The 27,411-nt window shown below is 42.6% G+C and overlaps 1 protein-coding gene across 3 annotated transcripts in view; it reads left to right on the plus strand.

Annotated features, from left to right (window-relative positions):
• The window catches only part of atrnl1a (attractin-like 1a), a 439,798-nt gene that overhangs the window by 199,557 nt on the left and 212,830 nt on the right, over positions 1-27,411 (plus strand). For all 3 annotated transcript variants that reach the window (XM_049600221.1, XM_049600219.1, XM_049600220.1), the window contains 3 exons: positions 8,675-8,769; positions 9,520-9,598; positions 14,082-14,239. In XM_049600221.1, the coding sequence (XP_049456178.1) occupies positions 8,675-8,769; positions 9,520-9,598; positions 14,082-14,239 (332 nt within the window). The remainder of the gene's footprint in view (positions 1-8,674; positions 8,770-9,519; positions 9,599-14,081; positions 14,240-27,411) is intronic.

Below are 27,411 nucleotides of genomic sequence, written 5' to 3' on the forward strand. Positions count from 1 at the left end.
TGGCACCCTGAATCAGAGCATTTAATTTGCGGCGTTGAAAAGATGATATCAAAAGTCCTCTGGTAGTTGAATGCCTCTGCGACAGGCCCATTTATGGCAACCAGAGGTGGGTAGAGTAGCCAAATATTGTACTCAAGTAAGAGTACTGATACTTTAGAACAATATTTCTCAATTAAAAGTAAAAAGTAGTCATCCAAATAATTACTTGAATAAGAGTAAAAGAGTATTTGATGAAAAAACTACTCAAGTACTGAGTAACTGTTGAGTAACGTCTGATTTATTTGTAAAATAAGAACATGAACGTAATCAATCAATCAAAAATAATAATCTGCAAATTCATGTATTTTAAGCAATACCCCTTTAACTAAAACAAAAATAAATTAAATCTTTACAAACATAACATAAATCAAGGCACAAGAAACACAAATATATTCTTATATATACTGTACACATATGTATGTGTATATATATATATATATATATATATATATATATATATGTATTATGTACTCAGAGGTGGGTAGAGTAGCTCAGTTCAAGTAAAAGTAAAAAATATTTTGCATTAAAACTACTCTGAAAAGTACAATTTATCCAAAAAGTTACTCAAGTAAATGTAACTGAGTATATGTAACTAGTTACTACCCACCTCTGATGGCAACCCACTGGATCCATGGTGTGCGCTATCCGGCCGAGGCGCGGGTGCCGGAGCTAATAGCGGCCATTCAAATCAATATAAGCTGCTCCACCAGCCGTGGACTAGAAGCGGCTCGGCGCTAAAAATAAATAAATACGTGCCAAGTCTATTTCTGATGGACACCGCCCGACGGCACGTCAATTTGTCAGGTACAGAAAAAGACGCCGGTCAATTTTCAAAATAAAACACCCCACATCCGATGGGTGTGCCGCTTTAAGTGGTCCAACCGGCAACCTGTTGAGATGATTTAGTTCCAACTCAGAGTAACGGGGGCACTGGCCCCTGCTGGCCCCCCCCAAAACCGCCATTGGGAGGAAGTAAGTTAAAGCAATAACACCTCACTGGTCAGCAAAGGGAACACACAGTAACTGAGACTAAGGTACTTAGGACACGTGGACCAAGCATCTCTTTAGTCCACATTTTAAAAAAATCCAAACATTATAATTACCCTAAAAATAATCTGGCTTTCATAATATGATATTCATGTGTTATTTTATGTTCTTCAAATTTAAAACTTATGTTTCCTGGCTTTGGACAACAATTTGTGGACCGTGTTTTTTCTTTGATCTTGGTAGAAGTGCTCTTGGCCACTGCAATGTTCTCTTCCCAAAGAGGAGAGCAAAAACACTTGTGAATGCCAGAATCAGTTTATACTAATGAAATAATAACAAATCATTTATATGAACAACAATAAGAGAGAAAACTGTTCATATATCACTTCCTGCATGATGATTCTATTTCTAATTGTTAACAGTTATTTCCTCAGCTCAAAATGTTGTTTCCAAGAGTCCATTTATTTGATTTATGACTTCTCATTGGACCTGTTGCATCTCTCTACCACCCTTTACAGGCTTCCATGTTTCCTTTTTGTGTTGTAGTATATATTTAATGGCAGCATACATTTATGTTCGTGACTGATCACAGGAAACATGATGGACTTGTGTACAACACATTGTCACACCAACCTCGTCACATATTGATGTTTGTTCATGGACTTTCCATGTCCAGGTATAACATGAAAGGTGCGTTGGCTGTTGCCGTTCTGGGACACCGTGTCAACTTCAGCCTTGTACCTAAACCCAACCACGTGTTAAGGAAAAAAGAACAGTGTTTGGCTTTATAATCTCAAGGGAAGCGAACGCCGATCTCCTAGGTGAAAGTCAAACCCATCCACCGCCCCTCCCACCTTCCCTGCTCTGACTTCTGTTGCCTCAACTTTTGTTCGTGTCCTGCCGCTTTCCCCCCCGATGCTGCCGAGCACCATTAAACTATAACAGCGACCAGTCGTGAATCATACCGACATTGAACAGCTTTTTTGTCAGTGTCATTGCCCAGGCACCGGATTTCTATTTATTTTCAGCCTGTTTTAGCTGATAAAGATCTGACTATGATCAAAGCGTTTTCCTTTTAAAGGAGCAGTAAAATTCAGGGGGATTTAGTGGCATCTAACAGTGAGCATTGTTGGTTTCAACCAGCTGAAGCTTCTCCTGGTTACAATTCCTTCAGTGTTCATTGTTCAGGAGGTTTCTACCGGGAGCTGAATTATCCGCAGAGGTCTCTTCCACTACCAAACAAACAGACCAGGTGAATAAAACAGGTAAAAATACAGAATAAAGCAGTTCCGTGTTACAAATCAGTGTTTCTCCCATGCTGTTTGGCACTGGCGGTGGACTAACAGGAAACAGCTGATAGCAGGAATTAGCGAGCAGCTAGTAGCAAGAGGGAAACACAAACCTGACAGACACTGTAAAGATGAGCAACTGGGGAGACAAGGAATTGCGCGTCCTCCTTGTTCTCACAAACGAAGAGGCCATTAACCGTCAGATGACGGGGACGGGGAAGGACGGGCCGACTTATGAGAGAGTCGCCGAAGGACTGACCAGCCGCAGCTTCCCTCCCACGTCACTGTTTACGTCACACGCCGAGCTACACGTTTTGTTACTTGCTCACGCCCCCCATTGCCCCGAAAAAGGCACATTCTGTATAAACAAAAGTAGGTAGGTGGCATTTTGCTGCACTCCCTGATTTTGTTTGTATACTGCCAATGCTGAAAAAAGACTGATTGGGCTTTCCTGCAAATTTGCACAATTCCTATTTAAAAAGAGCTAATGGCAGTTGGTGCAAAAATGTGAATGGCCTTATCTAGAGTACCTAGGTTTGTCTGTTCTGGGCTACTGTAGAATCATGGCAGTGAAACCTTGTGCACTCTGTGGACGAGGACCCGCTCCCTATTTAGACATCAATGGCTCATTCTGAGGTAATGAAAACACACGGATTGTTATTTTCAGGTGATTATACACTGAAGACAACGCGCTGTGATATTTCATTTTGCCAATCTGCCCCCTTAAATCCTTCACACTGGTCCTTTAAATAAGTGTGTAGATTGAAATATTGAGTGTGCAGGTGTTTCCGTTTGTGCCAGTTTTCAGGCAGTCTTACACCTGATGTGTGTGCAACTATTACACTGTCCACACCATCATCGTTCAGCGTAGAATTAATATATAATCTCCAGTTTTTTCACTTTCCCTCAAATCATTTTGTTGTTCAGGGACAGTGAGTAAATTGGGGTCACCTGACTTCACGCAGTCATCACCTCCATTTTACCTTGACCTTCACGAGGGCCTGATGGTGAATCCGTGTCGTCCTTGTGTTTACTCCTGTTTCTAACCTGTTTTCTCGGCGAGGTGCTGCCATCATGTCTGGCCTGCGTTCTGCCAGTGTTGCAAATGGGAAATAATGAGTCGTTAACAAGCATTAAATGAAACCTCGGCAAGAGATTGTGACAAACTGACATTGTACAGTAGGTGAGTTCACGCTTTTTTAGGATTTCTATTCAGAGCAGACTGCTGGAATATCACATTACGTTCCGAGTGTGGGCTTTCTCTTCTGCCTTCTCATCCCCCCATCATCAGAGTTTTGTTTCATATAGGCTGAATCAGCTTACCTATTATGGTAATAAGATCACCCATCTGTGAACCTGAGAAACTGACATGGACTATTTCTATTTCAGTTCTTGTGGGGATCCTTAATACCTTTAGAGATACCTTGATACGATTCATCCCGAGTGCGAATTCTCTCATGTACGTGTGTAATTGAGTTTGCCTAAGTGAAACTGCTGTCAGATTTCTCAGATGGGATTTGTAATTAGCTGAGATGAACTTTGAAACCTGGCTGCTGCTCTTGTTCCTAACAGCCTTGAAATCAGACATATTGGAGACACGCAGAGGGACTGGAGTGAGTTTCTTCTTGGTGCTGTGCTCTCATTTGTTTGGTTAACTACGCAGATGCACACACACCTGTAAACACTCTCACACAGGAGGTAGATGTATGCAAACAGACGTGTACATACTGGCTGCGTTGAGAGGCAAACACACACACTCAGATAAGTCCCTTTCCCTTATACAAAGTATAAAAACCCAAATACTCTGAAGCTGACGACCCTTATGGGATAAACAACCGAGCAGCAGCAGTGCACGTCTGCCTGGGAGGGAGGGAGGAAGAGAGAGATGTTAGGGGAAAATATTGTCTTTGATCTGATGGTATCTGTTGTGCGGGCTAACTTGCCATGAAGGCTGAACAAAACGAGGGTGTTTGTCAAACATAATTTGCTTTCGTCTTGGTGACGCCCCGGGATTGTAAAGCTGAAAGGAAGGTGATAACTACACATCTCTGTCTCCGCGGCGTGTGACACAAAGTTTTTCCGCGCTCTAAGTTGAAAAGCTCTTAACGGCGTCTCTGCTGACTGCTGCCACTCAGTGTTAGACAGCAACAGATTACCTGTTACAGCGCAGGATGTTCTTCTTTTAGGAGCATTTGTGCAGTTTCTGACATGTCTGATCAGCACCGCCACGCTCCTCTGCTCCTCTGTAGGGCTGCAAGAACAAGATTTGGGCAGTGATGCAACAACTAAAAACACTGAAGTGCTATCACCACCAATGCTGACCTGATTAAACATATTACTTATGACTAATACATCACCAACCCATATTAAATACTTCCCTTTGTCACTATTATTACAGAATTAAATACAATTTTATTAACCTCCTTCTCCCCACTTGTAATTAAAAATGAATGTTTAGTAGCGCACTCATGTTAAATGGCACTTATACTAATTATACCAATCAGCACTCTGTTGTGAAGTCACTTGTTTTTTTATTTATCAAAGTACTACAGTACATAGACAAAGTCATTGTTGTTATTATTAATGCTGATTTAGCCACATGGCGAGCACCACTCCATCAGCCTTCATTTGCGTAAAAGGATGACAGGCCATGTCTTTTAATTTACAAAACAACGGGATGTTTTGTGTCAGGCTGGGCTGTGATTCACTCGCTGCAAAAAAGACTGTATAAATAGTGGCCGAAGCTGCGGTGATGTCATCCATTGGTTGATGTCTCATTTTGAAGCCTGGAGTTTGATATTTTCAGCGTCGCCATCTTGGATTGTAGGAGCCAGAAATGATCATATTTGGACAAGAGGGTGGAGCTGTAGAGGAGTCAGGTGTGGATCCGTCTCCTACACTGTGGCGATGTCTCCTAGACCAACTCAGCCTCTTTCCAAAGTTGTGGAATACTGCTGCATGGTCAGTGACTTCCAACAGTTGTCCTTTCACGTCAGCATGATACCTGTTGTCAGTATTGTTCAATGGTGCCTGGCATCGGGGGAAATGCGGCGGGACAACAACGTACGTTAAGGCAGTGGAAGTCCAAGTAGGACGGGTGGTGTATGGGTCAAACAACCACCGACTTTCACCAGGGAGGCTGGTGTTTGCTTCCTTTAAGATTGTAAAGCCAAACCCTGTTATTTTTTCCTAAACCCAACCACGTGGATGTGTCGGCTAAATGTGACCACGTGTGTTTTTTGTTAAAGGCAAAAAACATCAATCCGCAGTGTTGTACCGACTGGGTGTGTTTATTTTGAAAGAGACTGTATACAAACTGCACATTTCCTGTGACCCCTTCATTATAAAAGTCAACTCATGTTTATTGTAACAAATATCATCAGCTGACCTATTGGACTCTAACTATTAGTTTTTATAGTAAAATGTATTACTACAATACTTACCCAATTGCCAGAATAAATGTCAGCATTGTACGTTTCTGCAAACCACAGATGTGTCACATTTGTGTGATACTAAAACCTCTTGTACTCCACCCTCATTTTGCAGCAAAAACCCCTAAAATGACATACCCAAATTAAAATGACTGTAGCTTCTGAACCGCTCTGACTACATGCATGCATGAGGTCTTGCCAGAAAGAAAACTCCCTGAAGTTTCTTGAGAAAGTGTCAGAAACACTTCTAGGTGATACATCTGTGCAGGTAAATGACACTGTGGGGCTGTAGGCACACTATCAGTGAACACCTATTTCAAATTTGAAGAAGATGGCTCAAAGTATGACCATTCTACAGTGTTTTTTCCAGGAAAAGATCCAGGCGGAGCTCCAAATGACAAGTCGGTCACTCGGCTTCAAAACAGTACTATCAGTGATCAAACAACACTCCGCCAGCTTCAAACATTGTACCTTATTGAAATCAGGTGTGATTATGATGGCTGATGTTGTTTATGACACAGAAACGTGAAAGTTGTGATCCCGCTTTCTAGACGGAATATCTCAGCCATAAATAGTGGTAGGAGTGAGACTCTTACCTTTTATAAAACAGCTAAGTGCCTGCTATTAGCTGCTCATAAGATCGCGAGTAATCCTTTAACTTTTCCTGTCGAAAAACGGCATGACATGGCTTGTCACCACTCATCGTGATTTTGGACTTTGTGTGTTTAGGCTGCTCTGGTGCGAAATACATAATAAATACAAGAAAAACAAAGTTATTTTTGAAAAGTCAAGAACTTCCTGAATCCAGCAATACCAAACATCACATGGTTTGATGACGTAGTGCGCCTGGGAGATACCATTTAACAGAGGAGGGGAGCGAGGACATTGGCGTCCTCGTGGAGTTAGAGGTAGCAGATAAATTTTACATTTCTTTACGTTTCAACAATACTATGGTTACGTTTAGGCACAAACACCACTTGGTTATGGTTTGGAAAAGATCATGTTTTGGTTTAAAATATCTGCAGTTGGTGGCACAATCCTGGCAGGAATTGCAGCGATGTGTCTGTAAATAACGACCATTTTTCATGGCACTACAGCAGCTGGAAACACAGCAACAGGTCAGTTAAAAACACCCATGTTATGTGGCTAAAAAGCAGCTGGAAACACAGCAGTGACTCGCTATTAAACAACCGTCTTCTTCTTTGTTGGTCTGGAATAGTGGTCTGTGGCTTGGCAGACATCTCGTCTAGGCATCACACCATCCACTATCCCCTCCACCTCCTGATGACAAGATCATCTTATCTACTTTGTCACTTCATCACGTATAACTCATACAAATGCAACAAATGCATTGTTTCCAGAAACATACAATGCCATCATTTTCTCTGGCGACAGGGCTGATAATACCTGCTCTGACTGATGGCCAAAACTGTATGAACAGAGGAAGAGTGTGTTGCCTGCCTCAGTCTGTTTTAGCCTGGACTGCCCTTGGATGCATCTCACACACACATGCACACACACCTGGATTACCCTGAAGGGTTAGCACTCAGCAGTCACGCCGATTAACTTAAAAAATATCCTCTCACCCCGTTTTCCTCTCACGGCTACAGAGCTGCTTTCTCTCCTCATCCCATCCTTTCTCTCCTCCTCCTCGGTGTCCCCCTCCTCTTCCTCTCCACCCCATCAGGCAGGCAGACAAGGTGACCCAGCGTGGCTCCTGCTGTCTGTCCAGATGTTGAATCACCGTGATTCCCCCTCTATACGTTGGCCATTGTCTCACTGACAAAGAGCCGCTTGCAGACGCTCAACGGGAGCCGCTTTCAGAACTGATTAAATCTCTGATAGAACATGATTATTCTGACTCTCACTCCCGTTCCATCGATCGGACCGTGTGCTCGTCTAAAAAAATGGCGTCCTCATTGAGAGTGCTAATGCTCCTATTTACAAAGCATCTGGGTGTGTGTGATCAGACACGTATGCATTCTTCTTATTCTGTCATTGCTCGAGATCTTTGACCAAAACTCCACCTCTTATTCATCTAATTGGTTACTGACTCACGGTCAGCGTCTCTAATGCTTTTCCTATCATAAACAAACCCCTGGAAGAACGTCATCATTACTGAAACACGCCATCACAGAGAACATTTGACGGCCTACATGGATGGATTACTGAACGGGCCAACCGGGCACAGTTCCAGGGGCAATCCAGCTCCCATCACCGTCTGCCCGCTTTATTACCATGGGTTCTAGAGCCTTCAGCCGATTTGCCCCCGCCTCTGGAGCTCTCCCCAACATGACACTCACAATATTGACTCCCTTTCCAATTTCAAATTTCAAACACGTTTTCAAGCTGCCATAGTCAGTCTGATTAAATGGTGACACACATACTGTGACCTGCACTGATGACGATTCTGTACCTAACACATACAGACCTGGAAGAGACTCAAAATAACCACAGAAAGACACAAAAAGATGCAAAGGAACTACAAAACAACACATAATGACCAAAAAAACCCCACATAAAATCACCTCCTAGAGACAGAATACTACAAACAAAAATGTATAATGACGAAGAAAGACACAAAACAACTCTGTAGAGATGCAAAACTACCACAAGGAGACACAAAACCATGAAAAGATGCAAACAATTGCAAAGACATGCAAAACAACACCAACAAAATAGGCGAGACGACCACAAAGTTTGTGCGTCTTGCTCCTGTGTTGTAGGAGTGGTGGAGCCCTTAGCATATCTGTACCCAGGAAACCGTCCAACACTGCCTGAGTTTTTTTGTGCAAGTCAAGCAAAAATGAACCTCTGTTAATAGACTAAATTAAGTTTAAAACAATTTGAATATTGGACTGATTTAACTTTATCAGTGTTTCTGTTTTTTCACCTCTTTGTTTCTGCCTTTGTCTCCTCACCTGTCAGACAACCTGTTGATCGATTACCAGTTTACCTTCAGTTTGCTTCAGGAAGACGACCGCCACTACACCAGCATCAACTTCATGGCCACACCTGAACAGGTAATGCATGCACTCAAAGGCACATAAGGAAAGGGAATTTAGGATCTAAACATGAAGCATTTCAAAATAAATGTGATTCATATCCTTCTTATTCGTAACACTCTTTTAAATGATAGGTTGAACTTGTTTTTCTTTTTAAAAGTCGTATCACGTCCTGGTTGCCTGACAGACAATCTGATTACTATGCCACAAAACTCTTTTATAAAAGAAGCTGTAAAACATTTATTCTCTAAATGTAGGAACCTGCTGTCTACAGTGAGAAACATTTAAATTCTTGAGTGTTATTGGACCTGTTTTTCCTCCTCAGAGCCTGAAGGTGTGTTCAGATACAAGTGAGAGTGGAATATTGAGGCAGCGTTGCAGACAGAATCAATGGAACAAGACAAAAAGAGGCCAATAGATTCAAATTCGCCCCAGGTGACACAAGTTGAGGCGGAGATGGAGAGGCTTGAGTTAAAAATGTTTTAGCAAAGAATTCTTCTGGTGGACTTTATGCATGTGCACAACAAAGTGCAAAAGGTCGACAGGTCGGAAGAAGTCCAACAACAACGTGAACTCCAAAACCACCCCAGCAGTCAATAAATAAACCAAGCAACAAGAATTTGCTTTGCATTGAGTCTGAATGCATTTTAAACTTTCATTGTGTGTTTTCCCCTCGGTGCTCCACTTCTATCTACATCTGCTTTGATCAAAGTGTTACGTCCAGCTCAGTAACTCGACTGCATGGGTTTCTTTTTGCTTTGTGTGCAGGCCAACAAGAACCTCGACATGTCCATCAACGCCTCGAACAACTTCAACCTCAACATCACATGGTCTCTGAGCTCAACAGGTAAGGAACATGAATTTATACTTTTCTTAAAAATCCATTTTGTTTGATTGTATGTCAAGCATTTTAGTTTCTCCAACTGACTTTTAATTGCCAGTAGGTGTGAATGAGAGCATACATGGTTCACACTCTCTATGTATCAGCCCTTGGATAGCCTGGAGATCTGTCCAGGGTTTGCCTCGCCTCTCTCCCAATGACTGCTGGGATAGACTGCAGCCCCCTGCGACCATGAATAGGATAGCCAGTTACAGATAAAGGATGAATGGATGGTTCTCCGGCTATTTAGGTGGTGTCGATGAAAAATTAGGGTCCTTGCAAAACAGACATAAACTCACACGTAATTTTACTTATTCTATCTGATTAGACTTTGACCTAGACATCTGAACACAAACTGTGTTTGACTGACATTCATTATTGTCTTTAACGATTAATCTGCCAATTATTTTGTTGATAAACAATCATAAAATGCCCCAGTCAACTTTCCAGAGTCCAAAGCGATGTCTTCAAATAGTGTGTTTTATCCAGCCAACAGTCCAACACCCAAAGATACTGAGTTTACTATCACATGAGAGAAAGAGAAGCAACAAATCCTCAAAATCAAGAAGCTGGTGCCATGTAGTGTTCAGTGTTTTTGCTTTGAAAATTACTTAAACATTTTAGCAATTATCAGAATGGCTGCCAGTTAATGTTACATCAATTAATCCCAACTGGTCAATACAGCTGTTTTGTCAGTGGATCCCGGCATCAGACACATACGAACAGAGGCAGTGTTTGCTATGAATATGAATATGATATCCATCAGACTGTGGTAGTTTGTGATGTGGCTGATAACTATCATAGTATGAAGTGCGAAAAAGTCTGTATAGGAAGGGCGGGAGGGGAGGTTTGATTGGTCAAACAAATGCCAGACTTTCACCTGGAAGCCGGCTGTTCGTTTCCAGTGTGAAAAGTCAAGTTTAATAAGAATGTAATGTGCTGTATGTAGCCTGTTATCCTCATGACATATGTCATGTGACGTGACAGTAACAACTGTACTTATTGGTTGCCTCAATGTAACAACTGAATTTTATTGCCTTTACCTAAAGACATAAAACCTAAAGGGATAGTGCACCCAAAAATGAAAATTCAGCCATTATCTACTCACCCATATGCCGAGGGAGGCTCAGGTGAAGTTTTAGAGTGCTCACATCACTTGCAGAGATCCAAGGGGAGAGGAGGTAGCAACACAACTCCACCTAATGGAGGCTGACGGCACCCCAGATTCAAACGTCCAAAAACACATCATTGAAACCACAAAATATCTCCATACTGCTCGTCCGTAGTGATCCAAGTGTCCTGAAGCGCCGACATAAAAAGTTGTTTGGAAAAACATCATTTGAACTCTGTTTTAGCGCTCACGTGTGCGCGCTTGCACGCGAGACCAGCATGTGAAAGCACATGAAGGCGGTGCCCATGTCTCACGGTGTCACACAAGTGCACACACATGAGCATGGTACTTCACCTGAGCCTCCATCGGCATATGGGTGAGTAGATAATGGCTGGATTTTCATTTTTGGGTGCACTGTCCCTTTAAAGCATGCTTTATTTTTACCTATGTTGTAAGTTAAATTTGACAGACACTGTCAGGATGTAAGAAGCATAAATTGTCACGTCGGGTGAATGTTGAAAAGTGACATCAGGGTACCGAACGCTCCACTGACAAAAGGGCGGTAATTGATGAATTCAGATGAGCTGTGACATACAGATCTGCATATGTGATAATAAGCTGTTGAAAAGTGAATATGACACATACACCGACAAGGTGCTGCAGGTGTGTGACATGACATTGAAAGCAATGGATATTTTGGCATGTGTTGCACTTAAGTCTCCTGTTTCTGCTGTGCTGCAAAGGAAACGAGCAGCTCGATTTGGCCTCATACTCTTATTCACGAGAGTTGAAAAATCGGAACTTCAGTGAGTGATTCGTGCCACGATAGCCAATCAGTGTTGAGATCCTCTGGGGCATATGATGCTGAGGATGTACCGGCGGAAGTTCATCCATCAATTCAGCGATTTCACGTGTGTATGATGCGAGTCAACACAAAATATTCCAGCATTCAACCTCGTGCGAGTGACGTGATGCGAAAATTAGCATCGCGTTTGGTGTCAACACAACATTAGCCTGTTAGTGTTAGTTAGCTTGAACAGCTCTTCCCACCTTCAACCTGAGCAGAGATCTATCAGCCAGAATACCTGGAAACACCTGTTGGGGTTTCAGAGGCCTTTAAATAGTTTAAATAACGGTAATATCTTTAACCAGATCCACTTAAAATGATGCTCCCTCTGTCATCTCAGTAAAGACACATTACATCTACAATTCTATCAAAGTAGTAAAACTGTTAAAGGCGGTCTTCTCTTGAAACAAAGCCATTAGTCTTTTTAATAGGACGTTTTTCTGACTCCTCAGTACCGTCTAATAAAGCAGAGTGAGCTGTAATATATAAGATGTAATTAGATTTTGATACAGTGGTTGATTGTTTAGTCAGTTTCTAAAGCTCTGCCGTTTAGCCGCCTGCCTGTAAAGATATCCCACAGTCAGTATCTTTCATTGGTGGCCAAGTGTCCTCAAGTGAAATGGTCAGATCCACTTCCTGCTCGCCTCCCGGGGATTCCCCCTCCTGACAAAACACATCAGAAGCTATTTTGAATTTTGGCATTAGGCTGTTTTATACATTTTCCCTCCTGATTTCAATTAAGATAAAAGCACTCTGCTTCCACCACTCAGTGTCTTGGGGCCCAGAGCCTCTTCAGTTTGGGACTGTGGGCCTTGTGTGTATGTGTGTGTGTGATTGTGTGCACACTATTACAGAGTGTTTAATGGCCCTGATAAAGCAGGAGGTGGAAATATTTTATTCACAACGTCTGAAAAACTCGGCCATTAACACAGAACTGCTGATAGTGCTCTGAAGGATACTGGAATCAGACCACTTCAGCGCTGAGAGGAATTTACAAGCTCGCCCTGAATTACTGCAAGGTGTCACCAAAATAATTTGCCTGCGTGAGATAAAAGGCACACCATGACATTTTAAAAATCCCGACTGTTTTCACTCAACCTGCCCACTTACTGTTTTCTGTGTAAAAATATCTTTACAAGGATGCTCGCAGTGGAGGCAGCTCGGCTGACGGGTCGCTGTGTTTGACTCTCATTGTGCTGCTCTCACGTGGCTGCAGAATTTTACACTGCAGAGTTGTTTCTTTCTGCTCTATTGTTGCCTTCCACAAGCTGAGAGGGGAGTGGAATCTGTCCCAATTTATTCCTTCCCAGTCCCACCTGGGACACCTTTTGTTGTTGCCAACCTACCCCATAATTGCTGGACATTAATTGAAAGAAAGAATCAATGAACAGATGAGGATACATGTTTCTGGCTAAAGACAGGGTCAGACTACTGATACCAACCCAAAGTGGCCTGAACCAACAAAGGTGGGTCATTGGGATTTAGAAGGAGCCTTAGACACAAAGATCTGTCTCACGTAATATATTAAGCCCCTTTTCCACTGCACAAAACCCAGTAACACCTGCTAACATCTGGCTTTTTAATGTGATGGGAAAGGTTAAAATCGGCATTCACACCCGGGTCCAATGACTCTGCAGTAGTCACGTGTATTTATCAGCTCTGATCGGCTTTGATGAAAACATTACACCAGGGTAAACGCACTAATTTTAGCCCCCTAACCGGCGAGATGCAATGACGCACCTCCACAAAATACAGTCCATCTCCGTCCAGGCAGCACTGAAACATCGATCCAAATCAGACAGCACTGAGTTTGAATGAGAGACTCAATAAGTAAGAGATAAAAGAGGAACCACCCCGGTCTCACTTCAAAGTCATTGAAATGCAGTGCTTTGGCAGTGATTCGCGCTAGACACTGACAAAAAAAGCCGTCTTTTAATGTTGGTGTTATAGCGACGGGACAACAACAGAAGTTAGGGCGGCGAAAGTTTGAGCAGGATTGGTGGTGGTTGGGTCCATTAAACACTGACGTTCCTCCTGGGTGAAAGTCTGTGTTTTTTCGTAATTATCGTCCAAGAAAGCCACAATAGGCCTATAAACAGCATTTCTATCAGTTGACAGATCACTATAGAAGCAGGGTTGGTTTAAAAACAACCAATCATGCCTTCCTTTTCTGACAAAGGTTTTGTATGTTTGTCCACTCTCTCACATCCTTCACCTTTGAGAGGACCTCCGCCGACATTTCTCATTGAAAACACCACCAACGACAAGCTGCTGTTGATGTGTTGTCTCTTGGTTTTCTACAATGAATAAAAGCTGCTGAGGAGAAATACAATAAACCCCCTCAGATATATCACTCTTTGTCCCGTTACCCATCATGAGAGCTCCAGCTGCCCACCAGACAGACGCTGAACGCTGTTGAGACGCTCAGACGGCAAAACACTTCCGTGCGTGACTCTTTTGTAATTCATTTTCCTACTTCCTGTCTCTAACAGCCGGCACCATCTCAGGTGAGGAGATGCCCATCATAGCGAGGACCAACATCAAGGAGCACCGGGACAGTTTCTCGTGTGAGAAGTTCAACTTCAGACTTCACCACAACATCACCTTTTACGTCTACGTGTCCAACTTCAGCTGGCCGATCAAGATCCAGGTAAGAAGCTCAGGGTAGGGACAAATACACGGGGTTTGGTTGTGAGGAAGGTGAAGGATAATGACAGCAGTTTTGATGTCAGCAGTCATTTTAACTTCATTTTTACTCAATGCCTATGGTGACGTCTTCAAATGACTTTTTTTTTCAAACCAGAAGTCCACAATCAAAGCTGTCAATCAATGTATAGTCGTCTAAAACAGAAAAAAAAATGCAGCAAAGGCAAATTCCAGACTTGAATATTACGGAGGAGTTTCACAGGCACATTGGATATCACAGCGATTCCCGTTGGAGTGAATGGACTTCCAGTTGCCTCATCTCCGTTCACATATGCAAGTGAAAACAAGGCGTCAACCTAGAAAGAAAGGTACGTGCAGGAAAAACGGAAACATAACCTGAAAAATTCTGAAAGCAGACAGATATTTACTGCACACGTGCTCACGCTGCCATTGTTACAGACGGGGTGTATCACTTCCACACTCATCTCAGAGTTCTTCCTGTTCTGTTTAATGGCTGCAGTATGAACTCTGCTGCTGATTTAGAGCATGATGATGATGATGACAGTGATGAGGATGATTCTGGAAATTATGGTGCTGACAATCGCTTCTGACGTGAAGCAGATGATGAACTCAGGTTGGATTTACAGAAAGGAAAACACCCAGAAGAGTGAGGATGACTGTCTTATAGAGCTCTAACAAGTCTGACTCCAAGTGAGACAGAAAAATGAATTCTACATTTTATGATTTTAGTCTTACACAACAATTTTGGTAAGAGCACTGCAGTTCACTGCATTGTATTACTCGTGTCTGTAATTTGTTTTTAATTTATCTGTTTTATTATTTCTGTGCCCACACTGTAAATCAGTTTCCTCGTGGGGATGGTAAAGTAATAAATGAATAATACAATACAAGATGAACGTCTGTTCGGTATAATAATACATTAGAATGACTGCCATGTTTAGCTCTGTAAAAGCCACAGACATTATTAATTACAATAAATACAAGAACATGTTTTGTTCCCAATTAATTTGCACCCACTGGGGTGAAATGGTGAAACACTGACACACGTACTGAAACAATATATAATGCCGTTACGCAAACTTGCGGTTTGATAAGCGTCATTTCAAACAGATGTTTCTCAAACAAATATTTTTTTTGTTTTTTGTGATTGCTGAGGGAATATTCTGAAATTCTTTCCTAAATATTTTCTGTAGAGTTTATGATCATCTTCACTGTGACATCTGGTTTACTCTTCAAATGTCACAATATTCCATCTCACAAGTTGTACAGTGCTGTTAAACTGCTTTTGATGGGAACACGAAAGTAGTGTCTAATGTTGGGTTAAAACATATTACTAGAAAAAAGTAAGATGCATTGTTTATGCATCGAATTATGTAAGTTCCAAGGTTTAAAATATTTAGTGTTAATATAACTGTTTTAGTTAAAGTCCAATGGGTTGGGAGAGAGTTACTGCCCCAAGCGGGGGAGTTCAAATATCTTAGGGTCTTGTCCACGAGTGAGGGTAAAATGGAGTGTGAGATGGATTGGCGTTTAGATGTGGCATCTGCAGTGATGCGAGTGTTGTGCTGGACTGTCGTGGTGAAGAGGGAGTTGAGCCAGAAGGTGACGCTTTCAATTTACTGGTCCATCTACATCCCAACCCTCACCTATGGTCATGAGCTCTGGGTAGTGACTGAAAGAATGAGATCGCGGATACAAGCAGGTGAAATGAGTTTCCTCTGGAGGGTGGCTGGGCTCAGCCTTAGAGATAGGGTGAGGAGCTCAGACATCCAGAGGGAGCTCGGAGTAGAGCCGCTGCTCCTTAGCATTGAAAGGGGTCAGTTGAGGTGGTTTGGGCATCTGATCAGGATTCCCCTGGGCGCCTCTCGTTAAGAGGTGTTTGAGGCACGTCGCACTGGTAGGAGGCTCCGGGGCAGACCCAGAACATGCTGGAGGAATTACATATCTCATCTGGCATGGGAACACCTTGGGGTCCCCCACAAGGAGCTGGAAAGTTCTGCTAGGGAGAGCGACATCTGGAATACTTTATTCAGTCTGCTGCCCATGCAACCTGGCTTCGGATAAGCAGCTGAAAATGGATGGATGGATGGATGGATGGATGGATGGTTGGATAGATGTCGTGTTCTGAAAATGAAAATCCATCCACCAATTTTTAACCACTTATGCAGGGCTGGGTTGTTGGGCAGCAGGCTGAGCAAAGCACTCCAGATGTCCCTCTCCCCAGCAACGTTTTGCAGCTCATCCTGAGGTATCCTGAGGTGTTCCCAGGCCAGATTAGACTTTAAATCCTGCCAGCATGGCATGTCCTTGGTCTCCCTTTGGGCTTCCTACCAATTGGACGTGCCAGGTGGTGCCCAGGAGGCATCGTGATCAGATGCCTGAACCACCTCAACTGGCACCTTTCAACCCGAAGTTGCAGCGGCTCTACTCCGAGCTCCCTCTAGATGTCTGAGTTCCTTACCCGCTCTCTAAGGCTGACACCCCACGGAGGATCCACGATCTCAGACTTTCAGTCACCATCCAGAACTCATGACCATAGGTGAGGGTTGGGATGCCCAGTGAATTGAAAGCTTTGCTTTCTGGCTCAGCTCCCTCTTCACCGTGACTGTCCAGCGTGAACTCCTTTGCTGACTCTCATCTTGACCACTTCACCCTCAGCTGCGCACCGCCCCAGTGCGTGCTAGAGGTCACAATGTTATGGGAAAAAAATAATCTGCAAGGGACTTACAGTCTTTATATGGAGTTTCCTAAGTGAGTCCATTTAGCTGTTTGGATGAGAATGTGAAGCATCATCATCACTGTCATAGCCATCATCTCCAGTTTTCAGGAACTGTCTGTCTGCAAAACATATAGCCCTGACAGGACGTTGAGCATAAACTATTCTGAAAAGTGTTTGGCAAATCTGCTATCACATTTAATGATCTGTGAGTTTTCCAATGTCTCTCCATCAATTATGCAGCACCGGATTAAATCTCCAGGCGGCAGCCGCACACACTAAATATTCACGCTCCAGCCTTATGATCCATTAAATTGAAGTAGACTTTTAGCGGTGATATTTTAAGATGACTGTCATGCGGGGTGCGGGGTGTGTGCTGATGGATGGAGTCAAGAAGTGACAGAATGGAGGAATTAGGGGAGAGTTAAGACAAGCTGGCTGGTTAACTGATGTTGAGACTATGGTATAGTCAAAATGTCCAGTTTTGAGAAAATGGGCACTGCCTAATTGACAGTTTGAGGGAGAAGGACAGCAGGTGTGGAGACAGATTTAGATATTAAGCTGGGGATGGATGCATGGATGGATGGACAGACTGATGAATGGAGAGATGAAGGGAGTGTGATAAAGAGGAAGGACTACAGTAGCTGCTCAGTTACATAAGCATTCAGGTCAAAGTTAAAGAAAAAAATATGGATTTCAAACCACCGTAGAGACATGACATGACCCCTCACCAAGAAGCTTACGAACTATTTGATTAATGAAAGATATTTAAAACACAAGACTTACATTATTATCCTGTGAAGAAACATGAGGGCGAAATGCATTGTTTAAAAAACTAAAAAAAAAAAAACCTTTGAAAGGATAGTATTATTCAAAAATTTGCAAACTCCACACAGAAAATGTGCACCAGGTGACAAGATTGGCAGCAACTGCCTACACTCCAAAGCAACCTTAAAAAGGAAGACAGACTTATTAAAAAGAAAGTCTAAAAAAAGAGTCTGACAGTTGATAAAATTAAACACGTTAATATTGGCAAAGTGGTTCAGATATGGAGGGAAAAGGTTGCCGATAGTTTACTCCTCTGTTACCCAATACTGACATTTTACAGCTGCGGCTTTAAATTCACACTGATGTACGTTAGCTATAGCCTCGAATCACAGTGTGTTCTCCGCCGTATTCCCTGCCACTACAGCAACCCCAGTCTAGCCAGTGCAAACCCCAACTCAGGTGCCCCGACTCATCACTGGTTCAGCAAACTTTCTGTTGCTGCTGTTACACAGATTAGACCCAGCACAGCCACCAGGTTGCTGTGACACTTGACGCTGGGGATTTTACACTGGCTGAATTTGTGCTGCTACAGTTGCCGACCAGAGATCCACCTCCAGAGCAGCCACCTGCTCCCCCGCCCCCCCACAGTGAAGCAGTCCACAGTGGCTGGGAGTGATGTGGAGGGAGTGTGGGGTGGCTACCTAATTATTTTTCCTTTTGTGGTCTGATTAACAGAGAGAGACAGCCGGGCAAGGAGGGGCTGAGGGAATGCGCTGTGAGCAATTAAATTAATCAATATATGGGAAAGACTAGGTTATTGTATGACGCATGTGTATATGCTCATGGTCGTCTGGTTGGAGGCGTTCAGGACGGAGACATTTTTTGGCCTTCTCCAGATTTCTGCATACCCCACAAAAACACAAAGAAAGGTTTGGGTCCATAAAACCTTTTTTTTTGAATGCCACATTTACTTTTTCTAGTTATGTTTTTAGAAAGCCAAGACATAATGTTTGAAATCACAGCATATGAAACCTAATTGGGAAACGTAATCCTAATCATTTTGCATCACCACACTCTTTTGGTGTGTGTATAAATGTTAGCGTTGATGGCGAGTGTCCTGCACCTCGTTATGGGTCATTTGTCCATCGATCGCTCCGCTCATATGCATTTCCCATTAATGCTGCATTATCAGAGCTCCATATATCTGCTGGTTGAAAGGTGATATGATAATTACCACGATGAGGCCTATCTCGCCACCATGTCAGACATGCTCATGTGTAACATGAGAAGCACTCGGCGTCCGGTCCTGTGACCTTGGTGGCTTCCGACGCCAGAACAGGGCGAGGATGAGAAATTGTCCTGAGAATTGGTAATGACCCGTTCTGATATATTTGATCTAATAGAGCTGTGCACACACGTACGCATGCAGGTGCACACAAAATAGCTTCCACATGCACACGAACACTGACTTATGAACATGGAGGACAAAGAGAGAGGAAGAGCGTGAGCACAAACACCTCACTGCAACACATCTGGACAACCACTGGCCAGATGTCAGACATGTGAAATAGTATTTATTACTCCCTGTGATGATTTCAAATGATTTTAAAGACCCTCTGACTTTTGACCACAGTCAGGTTAAACTCTCCTTTACCAATAAACAAAAACTGGCCGCAGGTCTGTCAGATTTGAGAAGCTGCCACAGTTAGATATAAAAACATATAATTGGTTGACGCAGCGTGGTAAATATCATATCGGGCTTCAGTTTGTAGCTTCATGTCACCAGCTTCCATTGAAAATTAATTGTAGCCTGAGTTCAGCATGAAAGAGGTTGAACGTATTGACCGAAATGCAACCTCACAACAACAATCAGCTATCGTCTGATGATGATTTAGCTTTTTATTAACTGTTTTCCAAATGTATCTGCTCTCATATGGAGCTGAAATATTGTCTAGACCTTTGTCAAGTTGCTCATCGAACTGTAAACAATGACTAGTACATGGAAGAGGAAGTCTTGGCCCTCAAATTTGCTGGCATTGGATCTCCCGAAATATTGGCCCTTGCCCCCCCAGGCTTTATCATCATCAGACAATAGCGATTGCGTTATGAGATTACCTTTCTCTTAACATAATCCTGAAGTTTTGGTTGCTTGAACTTTACCGAAGCCTAACTAAGGTCATGGTAATTTAGAAAATGCTTATATTAGTCATGTGTGCCATTGTGGAAAGAACTATGAGAAACTAATTTGATAACTTTATTGTCAACTAAGTGTTTACCAACATGAATGTAGGCACCCAAATGGCAACTGTTTGGATTTTGCCCTTTTTGATAACAACTAATTGTCTCAGAGCCAGTTTTCAATATTGTGTGACAGCAAATAGCAAATCGTTGAAATCTGGGGTTTGGGCAGTGACTTGTGGTGTCAGACACTGATGAAAAAAGACGGCCTATAACGTGGGCATGATATGCAGCTGATTGATGTTAATGGCACTTGGCCGCGTCGGGGAAATGTGGCGGGACAAGAATGAAAGTTAAGGCAGAGAAAGTCCAAGGTGGGCAAGAGTGGTGGTGGATGGGTCCAACAAACACGACTTTCACCCCGGGAGAGCGGTGTTTGTGTCCCGTGAGTTTATAAAGCCAAACCCTGTTCTTTTTTCCTAGACCTAACCATGTGTATTAGTTGTTGGAATAAAAGAAACGTCAATTTACAGTGTTGTACCCACGTAGTACATTTATTTTGAAAGAGACTGTGAACAAACTGTACATTTCCTGTGAAAACAGACAACGCATGTAACAGGCTGAAGTTGACATAGCATCCCAGAACGTCAGCAACCAACACACCCAGGGTACCTTGGGCATGAATATGTGACAAGGTCAGAGTGAGAATGTGTTACCAGTAGGTACAGTGCAGAAGTCTGTTTGGTCAAGATGGCAGGAATTTTTTGATATCCGAACAACTTGCAACAAACAACCAGGAAACCGTCGCCTAGAATTGGTAAAAACGTGTAGTTAATCTAATTCAAAGCACTCAGACTCAGCACACAGCGTTCTTCACTGGGAGAAGAGGTGAAAGCAGTCACATGGACAAATATCCTCACTGAGCAGGTCGAAATCTGAAACGTGTCCTTAGAAAGGTAGAAATCCATGAAAGCACACACATATAGAATATGCACACACACTAATGTGACCGGTGAGTGTTTCCCTGGCGGCATCCTGACGTCAGCTGGGAGTCGGGGGCTGGTTGTAAGGCAGGGGGAGGTGTTGGAATCGGTCGTTCTGCTGGAACAGATTTTGATTGGTTCTGTCACGGTGACCTTGCACCTTCGTTCTCGCGCTCCTGCGCTCACCATCATGACACGACATTTACCAGAATGTTCCAGCTTTAAATGTATGTAGGGGCGAGTTACAGACATTATTCAGGGTCCTGTTGGCTGTTTACTTCAAATACATCAGGAAATGATAACACTCTGAGACAATTATGTCTCTATTTCATGCTCAGTGCTTTTACTAAACAGGAAATGAGATCTATCAAAGACTTCCACTCTGAAAGTTTTATTTGTGGTTGATTGTTTCCTAGTTTTTGAGAAACCTCTGGAATTTCAACTTTGAGAGCTTCCCTCTCATTTTATCCAACATTTGCAAATGTTAAATATACCTAATTCTTTAGAGGAACTTTAATTATCAAAGTCTAGAAAATCACTTTCATGAGTTGTGTAAAGTGAACACTTAAAAAAGAAATATCAAAATATGCACAGATGCAAAATCTGTGACGGGCAAATATAGATCATCCCTGTAACTTTGTTAATTTTGACACCATTTTTCCACAAACTAGGACTGGCCTGGATCCCTTTCTAATCAAAAAGTTATGTTTTATTGATCAAGCCCACAAACATTATGGGAACATGACCCAGTTTCTCTCTTCATCTTTCTGTTTTGGAAGAACTAACTGTTAACTTAGCCAGAAATTGTATAACTCAAGCCTGTAACTGTTTCTAATTTGAACATCTCTGTTTGTAATTTAGCAGAAAATGTTATCTCCGCAAGAAAGCGCTGTAATAACAGCGACGAACAGCCCTTTGTTTCTGCTCCTCATGTCTCAGAGACACTAAATTCAATTTGACAGCAGGAGACGAAACACACTTTGCTCTAAAAAGAACTTTTTTTTTTTAATTCCTCGATTGTAATTTTTGCCGGACAACACAGTTCTCCTTGTGTCTGCATCCTCTGCTTCTCTCTCTCGACGTCCCTCCATGCATCACAGCCTATAGGCCAGCTGATTAAAAGCCTTCTGTCAGAGGTGAGCAGCCATTTTGTTGCAGGCGAACTCGGGGCTGGCGTGATTGGTGGGTTGATTTGATTTGCCGCTCAGTCACTTCGTATCCTCTGCGCCTGCCATCATTAAATAGGATGCTTCTCCTAATCAGATACACACACACACACACACACACACACACAAACACCCTCTCTGACCATGTCAGTGACAAAGTGTCCTTTATTGAATTAAAATAGAAGTTGAAACGGTTAACTGTATGACCAACACACACACACACACACACACACACACACACACACACACACACCGAGGATGAGTACAGTCTATCTGATGCATCTCATTGAGGCAGTATCATGTTCCATACGATAAAAGAGAAGAAGGCTGAGTGCAGCTCATTTAACCAGACAGGAAGTCGACAGCAGTCATCAGTCACATGAGGACAATTTCGGCCGGTGGTGTACGGATTCATACACGGTTTGTTTAGGGCCGAGTCACACTGGCATTATCAGTAATCTGTGCAGTTCTTTTGCTTTGGGCTCAACTCAGGTGAACTGTGACATCTAATTTTGCACCACTGACCAGTTGCATGTTGACAGTGTCGAATGAATGAATGGAGACCAAGACAAAGATGACAGTGTCCGAAAAGGAGCAGGTAGAAGCAAAAGTTGTATGTCCCTACCCCTTTCTTACATTTCTTCTTTTAACATGTATATTAATTCTACAAATTCCCAAATTTATTTAAAACTAATGTACATCTGTCTGCATTTACCTCCCAGTTAAATTGATAAGTATGAAACCCCTCGTCTGTTCCACCAAGAAATTTGGTATGATTAAGCACCAAGCACACAGGTGAATTTTGCTGGTCTGACCAGGCACTTATAGGTTGGATTTCAGGGCTTCCAAAATCTGAAACAGTTCACCATTCTGAACGAACATGGCACCCTTTTGCATCGGTATGAGATTCACCAGCCTGTTCTCATTCTGGAGTTGACCAATACCACCATTTTGCCAGTGATTTCAGCATCCGAAAAAAAAGTAAAATCTAACTGATGCGTGACGAGTGGAGAGGCCTGTGACTGCTGTGGGATGTTGTGTTTTCACAGCAGTTTGTTACTGGTGTGTTTGAGCTGCAGATTGATGCAGGAGTGGGCACCTGTTAAAAGGAGCCGCGTCTGTGAGCTCTCCTAACAAGTGCACACATATGGCAGCGCCGGGCTCATTTGCATATCATGTAGGTGGAGGCGGCACTTGGCAACTGCCTCACTTTGGTCATTAGGTCCTCATGAATATGTAAATTCTGAGGAAGAGTGTGTGGTAAACACATTTCAGTCCCTGGGAAATTCACATTAAATGCTTATGTTAACACATGTGTCCTAAACATTATTATTTACTGTAGGAATAAAACCAATAGATGTGAATGCTGTAGGGGACGTACGTTCCTCTGAATTCACTGCTTCACAGAGAACTGTACATCTGCCTTGGACTGCTTAAAGCCTGTTGGATATGGAAAACACAAACCACCCAGTAAGAGCCATGATAAGTCATCTGAACATTTCAGCCTCTCTGGGTTTTGGCAAAACACAAAATTGTATTTACAGTCTTTGAAGTCCTTTGCTGAAGGCAGGAGAATCAATTAACTTGATAGCACAATTTAGTATTTAAAAGCTGAGTTATTTATTTGAGAGGATTAATGAACAAATTAAGGGAATTGAAGCAAATACTCAGTATAAAAACAGGTAATTTGAATGAATCATTTGTAATTGAAACACACATATTACTGATATGATAACACAATCACATATTTTCCCACCTTACTTCTGCTAGACTCTGTAAAAAAAGTGTAAAATCATCCCAGTTGCCAAAATAAATGTTGGCATTGTAACGTTCTGCAAACCACAGATAGGCCTATGTTATATTTGCACAGTTCACAGCGGTTACATAAGATCTTTACGTTTCCACAATACTGCGGTTAGCTATGGGTGTAACGATCCATCGATCTTGATAGATGTATCAATTCAATGATTAACAATCCAGCATCAAAGTGAAAACACGGATCTGTATCATCATCTTTAAGAATGTGTCTTTATTTTGAATCTCTGTGTCACCGTCAAACAGCAGCAGGCAGATGATAGCAAGCAGCTATGAGAAAGACAATGAGGATAAGGTTATTACTCACGAATGAAGTAACAGTGGGGAAATATTTTGGATTAATGGAGAAAATACGGGTCAACAGACAAAGCGCATGGCGTATGTTAACATTGTCATAATGAGATAAAATACTCAGGAGACACTACGTACCTGCCTGGTCAGTCATCTTACTGCCGCTAACTTGTAGCGACAACACAGCAAGCTGAACTTTAGCTGAACTGTTTAAACAATGTTAGGCTAAAACAACGTGCATTTTGTGGAGACGCAGTGACCTAAACTAACAGTGAGTAAGGCAAACTATAGATAATATATGTAATTCGCCAAGCTGTAAGTAAAGGAGAAAGTCCGCTAGCTACTAGGCTAATTTATAAAGTGCAAAAGTGCCAAAACGAATAATATGTTATCGTTATTTACAAGAATTGATGTGTTGTTTTGATCTCTTATGGCCAAAAGCAGACAAAGAAAGAGGTGGCAGCTTCTTCTGTATCTGATTGTGTTATATGATTTTATGATATTGTCTCATATCCATCACACCAAGCTGATGGGTCGTTTGTGAGCGTCTGCCACCTTCGTTGGTGCAGTGTGCCCTGTTTGCGTCAGCGGTAGTAGGCCTTTTTTCCACCGATTGAGCACATTGAATTGGCGTTTGCACAGTGGAGCTTATCTGTGAATGAAATCGCTGTGATTGGTAGTTTAGCTTAGCGCATGAGAGGAGAAACAGAAGTGAGGAAAGTAAACAAACAGCTAAAGTCAAGAGGGATTGAGGCCAAAACAAACGTATTACATAAAGTCAGATTATTTTTCTTTAACCATTGAGCTCTTTAGCATAAATGTTTTATGATGGTTTGTGATATTGTTCACTGGCGCAGGGTAAATATGCTCTGTTCTTTCAACACTGGATTGTGTTGTTAATGTGCTAACTAGCACCGGGACAGTCTTGCGGTTTCCTGTTTTGAATGAGGATTACAGACGACTGCTGTCTGCTGATTTGGAGGGGTAAGTCCTGTCACGTAGGTGCTAGTCTCGCCACCAGACAATCAGAGATCTCCACCTTCTGATAGTCTGGGGACACTCCTTTCTAAAGTATGTTTAACACACCGGAGAAAACGGCAGGCGACAAAGCAACACCTCTTGCATTTTTGAAAAGGACATGCCCTCCTGGAAATGTGCACTCCCCCTTTTCTCATCTGCAAGGAAACAAACACACAGAGAGCTTGAAAATGGATGCCGAGAGATTTAACTCCGTTTTGTCAAACATGTCCTCAGCCCACAAGATTGTGGAAATGAAGCACTTACAGCGACTTTGTTTAAAACTTTTAACGCAGTCGGACTATGTTTACGAGCACAAGAGTTCAGCGAGCCACCGAAGGACCGCCCTGCAGATTTACTATTGGTTCTGCAACGTAGGGAGTTTTTTTAAACTCTGAAATTGTATCCGCCCATCTAAACACAAAATCAGGGAGAAAGTCGTCAGTCTTTAGTTAAGCAAAGAGTCAAAGGACTGACTTGTGAGTCTGCGTAGGTGCAGAACACACCCACTTGTTGGCCATCAATTTGTTGTGTTCATGTGCAACTTTTTGGCTGAGACACTTTGACAAGAAATGCTGCAGCAGGGAGCTCTCATTGCCGGTAGTTCTGTGATGCACACAGTAACACAGCAATGACTCGTTAAATCACAACTGGTTTTGTTTTTTGTTGGTTGAGAACAGCGGTCTGCAGCTTGGCAAGCGTCTCGTCTAGGCGTCCGTCCTCCATCCCCTCCATGTCCTGATGACAAAATCAGCCCATCAACTTTAGTAATGTTGACATGATATGTATTACATGTACAAATGTAATGTATTTGTGGTTTGCTAAAACGAGCAATGCCAACACTTTTTTGTGTGACTTGGCAGGTAATTTGGCACAGAAAGGCACAGAAAAAAAATCAACACCACTGTGTAAGAAAAGAGGGTAAACTTTGGTGAGTGTTTGTAAAGTTAATAAAACTCAGTGGACTGTGGGCTGACAGCAGAGTTGCTTGTTTTGTTTTGGAAGTGCACATATTGTTATTCTTTTTATTTAATTGTGGCATTAATTAATGTTCTACTGTCTTTTTTAAAGAATAGCTGCACCCGGTCTAATGGTCTGCCAAGTGCCAACTAGTAGTGTCATGTTTCCCTACACTCTCTGCAGCATTGAAGCACTATAGTGTGTTACATCACAGGTGGGTGTGGTCACAAGTGCAACAGACCAAACCTGACCAGCTGTGATGTTGGCTGTTCAGCTATGTTTTCATAATGAGGGGAAGTCTTCCTCCAAACTTCTGCAGCTATGCCTGAGTGTCTATCAGTGTTGTTCCACTGATGAACCGGCTTCCCAGCTCATCACCTGCCTTCTACCCAGAGTATCTGAGCCCTGATGAGGAGAGTAAATGAACTGATTATCTTCACCCACCATCATCCTCTCCTCTGCTCCCATCTCATCATCCCCTGGTTCTCCATTTATCTTCTGCCTCAGCTCCTCTTCTCCCTCTCATCTCTTTTTTCACCTGTGTCACACTTCTCTTTTCCTCTCCCTTCCCTTATTGATTAGCCAAACACTTTCTTTCATCCTAGGTTTTAACAAGCAGCCCTCGGTGCAGGGTTAGGGAAATAAAAGGCAGACCGTTGCTGTCGCTGCCATGGGATTGTACCCAGAGGGCCACCGTAGGCCCTCAGTAATGACTGGACTTTAGAAAAGGGGGTCCTTGGAGTCTTCTTTCAGATTCCTGTTCCTCTCATCTTTTACCTCTTGCCCCCCCCCCTCGCTCCCTCTCTGTTATTCTCCCACTCTCTCCTGTTGTAATTGCAGCTCTGGCTTCAATAATACAAAAATATCCCCCTGAACAGTCAGCTGACCTCTGACCTTAAAACAATTATATTTTATAGAAAAGGAATAACGCTGCTGCTGTTTGTATTTCTACCATAATGTGTACATTATCTCTGTGTTTATTTGTCTGAGGGTAAGATAATTCCCATATATGCTCCTTTCTCTCTGACCCTTTCTTCCTTGAGTTGTCTTTTGTATCAGACTCAACTCTGTGTCAGCAGTAAGATTCATCACTCTGTGCTGCAGACGCTCCAATCTCCACATTAAACACTTGGTTTATTACATTAGTAACATTTATCTGTCTAACATTGCAGTCGTTTAAATCTTGGAGAGGAGCATACTGAAGGATGCATTTCAATCATTCCCAGTGTGCTCAGGGTAAACATGTGGCGAACACTCCTTC

This window comes from Epinephelus fuscoguttatus, linkage group LG16, assembly GCF_011397635.1.
Source record: "Epinephelus fuscoguttatus linkage group LG16, E.fuscoguttatus.final_Chr_v1".
Lineage (NCBI taxonomy): Eukaryota > Metazoa > Chordata > Actinopteri > Perciformes > Serranidae > Epinephelus > Epinephelus fuscoguttatus.